Here is a 7,482-nt window from a genome sequence, read left to right as displayed (position 1 = left end):
GCCGAGAGAATTACGAAGCGATCAACAGTAGATAATCAGAATGTGTTTCACCATTCAGCCAGGGTTACCAGACATCTTTTGAGAAAAAGCGCCAAACAGCGCCGGAAAAGGGGCCAAAAAGGGCCAAATTGTTCAATAACGTTGCAACATTACCCACAGACCTTTCGTCAATCACCTGGAATTCCAGTCTTATATTGTTCATACTGTTGTAGGACTCTAGGGCATCAAATCAACTACATACAACTACACTCGATCCAACTACAATACCTACTATTATTTCAAGCCTTTTCCAACTGATCATAAAATAAAAGTTTTAGTGCAATAATATAAGAGTGAATAAATTTTATTAATTTTAAATAAAAATTGAGAGAATAGTTTCTTTACATTTGAAATTTATCCAACTTAAGTTTTAGGTTTTTCACCGAAAACTCTCCGGTTATGTTGAGGATTTTTTCTTTGAAATTTCTTTCAATCATTAAGTAGGCCTACTATAAGGGTACTCTTCTTCAGACTTTCTCTGCTACTTAGCTTCCAGCCATGTCCGATGCTTTTTCGTCCATAGACCTGTTCACAAATCTGTAGGTATTTACAAATCAAACACAGTCTACATTCTACAAAAACAAATCCAAATCTTCTACAGTGTTTCCACTGAATCTTTGACATTGGCATACACATTGTCAGCTCAATTTGCGAGATACATTTATTTGAATGCGATTTCTCAACTGCTTCCATAAAGGGCAAAATATTGAAAATATAGGGCCAAGGGGCCAAATTGACTTGTTTGGGGCCAACTGCCTCTAAAAAGGACCAAATTGTTGGAATTTGGCCCCAAAAGGGCCAATCTGGCAACCCTGCATTCAGCTGTGGAGTTCCTAAGTGTTAGAGGTTTATCTAAGCTCCTTCCCCCCACTCGATCTTTACAAGCGGTGTCTTGAAGGAGCGTAGAAGTGTGCCGGGCTACAAGTCAGCACAAGACCTAGTAGAACCCAATCTGCTATGACGTCAGTCTGTCTGCTGTCGAAAAGTGTTTTTCTCATGGATCAAATCTCATCTTCCTATTGTGATGATTTCAATGAAACTAGTTTCCCACTTGTGCATTTTATTAAACCGCTGAATAATATGATATGGTATAATATACGTCGGATGTCTGAATATAGTTGGCAGGTTCTTATTGAGAAGTTTGAGAATATACGATTTTTTAGGATTCGTTCAAGCAGAGTTTGACAACTGGATAATTTTCAGCTCAAATTTAGAATCAGAATGGTAGCCACACAGTTGTTTACAGTTTTTTTTCGCAATCAGATTAGAAATATAATTACTGAATTTGCAGAGACTTGGACATTAAATTTACTTCCGCATTGCAGGGAATGAAATACGACAAAAATCAAGTTCATTCACACAAGGACGAGTATGGCAAATAGGCCTATATGTACAGCGAGCTTGGCTCGTTTCTCACGAAACTGTAGCGTTTTCAAGCGAACCAGAAATTATATTAGACTTTAATAGGTTAGCGTGCCGCGTCCTGACTATCACAGATTCCACTAATTCATCAATTAATTCGATATTTGATCGCAACACTGACTGTTGTGAACTATTTTCGCGATTTTAACGCGTGAAAATATGTCCTGAATACAAACATCATCTCTACAATTAATATATTGATATTGAATCAAACATGAACATTGTCCGATGTGGCTCGTCAGGGGTAGGCCTAATCGTCAGCAGCTAGTAGTAGAGAATTAGAAAGAACAATATCAACAACGGTACCAACAATATGTTCATTACATCTCATTCATTTTGGTAAAATTTTCATCAGATCAATACACAACCATGGTTGTTCTTAAACATGTTTGTTTTACATTGATTCACATTCAACCATACTTGGCTCCTCATATGGCGATGGAATATGATTTTATACGTAATAATGTACCTAATGTTATGAAAGTTAACTTGGCCTCTCAATTCTCATTTTTACATATCGGCATCTGTTTTGACATCGAATGAACATTCAAGGAGATGTGAAGTAAATCGATGCCTATAGTATCCCTTGGTGATACCCAATGACGCGCACCACTAAAAATAACCTCCATCCACCGTTCTGAGTTGTTTCATCGAGTAAGTTTCCTGTCACGACTTTTCTGGCCACCGTCCAATGACGCGCACGACTCCCTTTCCCGAAACTTGTCTAGCAAAATTGCAGTTACTGAAGAATGATGAATCATACTAAACTATATCAAACGCCTTTTAGTGTTTCGCTCAATTGAAGTTGGTCGCATTGTATTCTGCGCCTGAGGCGGCGAAGTAGGCCTACTTGTAATTTTCAATTAATCCAAGTATGTATTGACTTATACTTGCGCTGATTACTCAAGTAGTTTTGATTATAGACTACTTCGTGTCAGGTTTTAGGCAAAACTAGGCGTAGAATGGTCACTTTTACTTTGAAATCTGCGTTATTAAGATCTGAAGTAGGATACACAAAGTTCCGGGAGCTGCTATTGAATATTGCTTCCGAAAATGTCGAACAAGATTTGGATTCATTTCATGTTCGGACTCGTGATCTGCTCGCGTTCGTCAAGTATGGAGCATTCGTGTTCAACAATTCGAATCGGTTTGAAATTTCTCTTTTCTTCAGGAAAATTCTGCATGAGAAGATACGTGAACGGTAAATGGATCTCAACGGGAGATTGTGAGGTTGGTATGCCAGTAGTTTGACTTCGGCTGCGAACGTTTTATTTTGCGTGCTTCTTACCAAGGGCTCAGAAAGGGTGTCGAAAATCTCGAGTGGCGTTAAACTGGAAACAGAAAACAAGGGATGGACTGTGAGTTTGGATTGTTTATTGTTGTCCTAACATGTACTTTTGAATCGGGTTCTGGTTTAAATCAGGATTTTGTTCGCTGATATTTGATTTTAATTGTACCATTTTGATTTTATTGATTTTTTTTTCTAATTTTCAAACGAGATGCGTGAATGTGGTTTATTATCGGACAATCATGTGCATTTTATTTAAACCGGAGATAGCATCTCGTCACTCTCAACGGTATAGTGCAGCTATTTGACAGACAGACAGGAAAAGAGCAAAGAGCGATAGCTAATAATATGGTAGCGTTTTGCTGTGGATAGGGTACTAGTCTGCGACATGCTGCTGCTATTTCCGAGGCACTGGTGTGACACCGCAAACAAAGCGCAATCCGGAGTCTCTATCGAATTCGAAAGATTCCCTCATCTCTGATCCAGTTTGATGGCAGAAACCACTCCATCCATCAAGATGAAGATGCAACTATCATGGATGGTCCCGATTTGACTCAACATGTTTCCTCGCTACTAGGGATGGTGTGAACGTGAGGTTCACGTTCGCGTTCTGTGTGTGAACCTCGGCAATTTAGAGGTTCGCGTTCACAACAGAACCTTGGTGGGTTCTGCACTGTAAACCTTTTTCATATGTTACAATTTTCACTTCATTATAACATCTTTGGTTCGAATCTATTGCATTTCAACTGCTGGCCACTCTATATGCATGGCGCTGGCAGCATTAAAAATCAACACTAAACGAGCGTGCACCTTCACAATCTCAAAAGTTTTACTTGCTTTGTTACAAAAGTTTGCTCGAAATATACAGCTTTCCGTTTGTGAATATTTAGTAACTCTCTGCTGCGAGCTTGACCCGCAATCACACAACATCACGAGTGAAATACGTAGTCAGCGGATGATGCTTATTCAACCAATCAATGAGATTGATATCGTTTTCTGATGTTAAAATGTAGCAGGCGTACGGGGTCCGGTCTGGCCTCGACCGTTAAGGCGTAAGCTTATATTGCCTTGTAAGTCTTCGTCGAAATTGTTGGCAAAGTGATGGAGGATATTGATTTTATGGGAGCATATTATATTCTTTGATTGCCTCATTTGATACATTTAGCGACATTTAAAACGCCAATATGTACTTCAGCATTGTGACATTATGTGACCCGAGCCGTCACTAGGTATCGCGTACATTAATATATAGGCTATCACTTCATTGAAAGATAGGGTTGGAATTAGCAATATGACGTCACATGACGTCATGAGGTTCACGTTCGCGTTCACACAGAACCTTTTAAAAAGGTTCGCGTTCACACGAACCTGAACCTTTCAGAGGTTCACACCATCCCTACTCGCTACTAGAACAGATCAGTAATGATTCTGGCGACCCATCGTTATCACATAGGGTAAACCTTTTCAGCAATCATTATCACATAGGTTGAACGTTTTCAACTATCTGGATAATGATTCACAGCCCCGCATTACTAAAGTTTAAGCGGTATCCTTGATCACCTTGATTGACATGGTCGCAACTCATCCCATTTTGTTTTGTTGGTTTGTTGTTGTTGTGAGTAAAAAACCAAAAAATCAAAATAATCATGATATGAATTATTTAAATGATTAAAATCGATTTTAATCAAGGACAAAATGAGTTTAATCAGAACCCAATTTTGAAGCAATCACAAATTTTACGGACATTGACTGATAACAAAACTTGAGTTCGGAAACGAATGGTTCGCATTATTCCGTTGTAGGTTTTCCAGAGAAGAAAATACGGAAACGTTGATTTCTATCGGAACGGGGATGATTACGTGAAAGGATTCGGTGATCGTGAAGGAGATTTCTGGCTCGGTATAGGATTTGAATTGAATTCGATTCCTCCAAGTTTTAAGGTTTTGTCGATTTCCAGCTTATCACTGACAATTTGTCCATAGAACACATTTGCATGGACCGTACAGTAAATACGTTCCAAATGCATCAATATAAAATTTGATGATTTATTTCTCTATTTCATGGGAAAAGCATCGAACTTGTTGCATTTTTTAATTGGTTTGGAAAGCTTTCATATAACTGGCGGACCGGCATGAACCTTGCCACGGACCGGCGCTTGAGAACCACTGAATTTGTGACAACCCCGTTTATTTCAGGTCTGGAAAGAATGCATCAACTTACAAAGGGAGGAAACATGGAGCTGAAAATAAAAATGATCAAGAAAACTGGAATTTCCTGGGTTGCTAAATACAGGTGAACATCAATCCTTGTCTATGTCACAATTTGACACGTCATAAAGGAGTCTGCTGTTTCGGACAAACTTTTTTCTTCATTATTCAGCAACTTCCGCATCGGCCCCGGATCCGGCAACTACAGACTGTACGTGTCCGGATACTCCGGAAATGCAACCGATTCTCTCTCAAATCACAACAGTCAACAATTCTCGACGAAGGACGCGGATCACGATGCCCATCCGTCATTGAATTGCGCTTATATCTACGAAGGAGCCTGGTGGTATAGCGGCTGCGCCCACAGCAATCTGAACGGAAACTTCAACAAAACAGGCACGAAGGGAATTTGGTGGTTTGGTTCCTCCAACCTCCTTCGCTTCTCGGAGATGAAGATTCGGAAAAGACGTCAACAGTGACTGTGACTGGTGAGGGTTCCGGAAACTTGTGACTCTTCAGTGCCCACTAACGGATTTGAAAGAGACATTGGCTGTGAAGTAGTGTTGGTCGTTTTTGAGAGGTGACTCGAATCAAAGTGACTTTTCAAAGACATTACATTTTGCTGGGTGACGGTGGGTAACGGTTAAAATCATTTTGCCCCCGATTAAACTAGATTTTAATCGAATAAATAATTCAAGTCATGATATTTTTCAGATTTTTTTCAGTCATAAACAACAGCAACACGAACAAAAGAAAATGGGATGATTGACGACCATGTCAATCAAGGTGACGAAGGATGACGCTTAAACTTTAATAATGTAGGGCTGTGAATCATCAACCACACAGCTAAAAATGTTTAACATATGTGGTAATGATGGGCCGGCAGAATCATTACTGACCATCCATAATAGTTTTGCAACGCTTAGTCAACAGAGATGACGGAATCTTTCGATAGAGACTCCGGATTGCGCTTCGGAAATAGCAGCAGCATGTCGCAGACAATAACCAACTTTCCGCAGCAAGAGCACTAACATATTGAATGACTACCGGTCTTTGCTCTGTCTGTCAAATAGGTGCACTATACACGAAATGCTATATCTGGTTTATATAAAATGCACATGATTGTCCGATAATAAACCACATTCACGCATCTCGACAGAAAACCCAACACTGCTCAGCCGCCGGTAAAATGACCTATTTTTCTATAGTCAACTACCTGTAGCCTACACATGAAGGAAAGAACTGTATTTCGAGCGCTGAGCGAGAAAGTTGACCTTTTTTTAGTCAACCGACCACGAAATGAGAAAAAGTTACCATTTTCTCAAGATTTCTCTCCGAAATTCTGGGTTCGAAAATTTTGAAAAGCGTGTCCTCTTTTACCGATTTTAAAATATGGTAAAACCCTGTTTTATACGTAATAATGTACCTAATGTTTTGAAAGTTCACTTGCCATCTCAATTCTCATTTTTACATATCGGTACTTCTGACATCGAATGAACAATCATGGAAATGTGAAATAAATGGATTCCCAGTATCCCTTGATGATACCCAATGAGTAAAGTAACGCGCATCCCTAAAATATACCTTCAATCCACTGCTGTTTCATCGAGTGACTTTTCTGGCAACCAGGGTAGATGGCTGTTCACCGCTATTTATCATCTAAATCGGGTGTCCGTTTTAGGCAGCTTTCATCGACTATTCGCGCGAAGCGCGAAAATGTTTTATAATTCATGATTGAATCGGTCAATATAATCGGGAATTGCATACATATTGGTATCAATTTTTATCCTGTCTCTGCTCACGTACTCAGATTGACCGGTTGAGCCGAGTGAGTTGTGTTTGAAAAGGTAGGACCACTCAATAATAATTAAACATCTTCGGGCGTATACTCGTTGGCAGGAACGAAACAGCACTTCGTCAGGCCCCCAAAACACTTAGGTCTTGAGCTCCCATAGGGTGATAAACCGACCCCCCCCGCGCCATTGTTCGCTTCTGACACGAAATCAGAATCACCGTTTACTGAGCCAGCGTGGAGCGCGCAAATTTTCTATAATTCAAAATATAATAGATCAATAAGATCGGGAATTACATATATATTGCTATCAATTACTTGTCCTCTCTGCTCACGTAATCAGATCTACCTGTAGAGCTGAGTGAGGTGTTTTGGAAACTGTAGGGCCTCGTAAATAATAATAAAGCATATTCGGACGGGCGGACCCGTCGGTACGACTTCGTTACATGATGTTATTTCGTGACCTCCAGTCTGCTATATCAAAAAATGTAGAATCGCCCAAACGTACTAAACTAAAAGATGCACACGATTTCAAATTGGTAGTTCTTCACTGGCATATAATTCTTCCCTGCGGGATGGTAGCCTATTTGTTTCGTGAGGTTCAGATTGCCAAGACAGGAACATCCGGCGCCAGTCATTTAGGCGCCTATGGCAAATTATACCTATACGTATTTTGTATATAGGCTACATAACGAAGTTTTCGGTCAGCGTAAGGGCAGTCCTTTTCGGCCAAG

At 39.9% G+C, this 7,482-nt stretch overlaps 1 protein-coding gene and 1 long non-coding RNA gene across 2 annotated transcripts in view; both read left to right on the top strand.

Moving 5' to 3' along the window:
- Positions 1-7,482, top strand: part of LOC145435009 (uncharacterized) — a 210,186-nt gene that overhangs the window by 165,794 nt on the left and 36,910 nt on the right. The window lies entirely within an intron of this gene.
- LOC145435301 (fibrinogen-like protein A) lies at positions 2,358-5,579 on the top strand. Its single transcript, XM_080312603.1, has 6 exons — positions 2,358-2,575; positions 2,633-2,691; positions 2,754-2,819; positions 4,552-4,648; positions 4,945-5,041; positions 5,129-5,579. The coding sequence occupies exons 1-6, from the start codon at positions 2,515-2,517 to the stop codon at positions 5,433-5,435; spliced, it is 687 nt and encodes a 228-aa protein (XP_080168729.1). The 5' UTR covers positions 2,358-2,514; the 3' UTR covers positions 5,436-5,579.

The sequence above is a fragment of the Botryllus schlosseri genome, chromosome 3, assembly GCF_051294905.1.
Source record: "Botryllus schlosseri isolate E-star chromosome 3, Bs_hap1, whole genome shotgun sequence".
NCBI classification, from domain to species: Eukaryota; Metazoa; Chordata; class Ascidiacea; order Stolidobranchia; family Styelidae; genus Botryllus; species Botryllus schlosseri.
The sequence above is the reverse complement of the archived record's forward strand: the minus strand, read 5'-3'. Positions and strand labels throughout refer to the sequence as shown.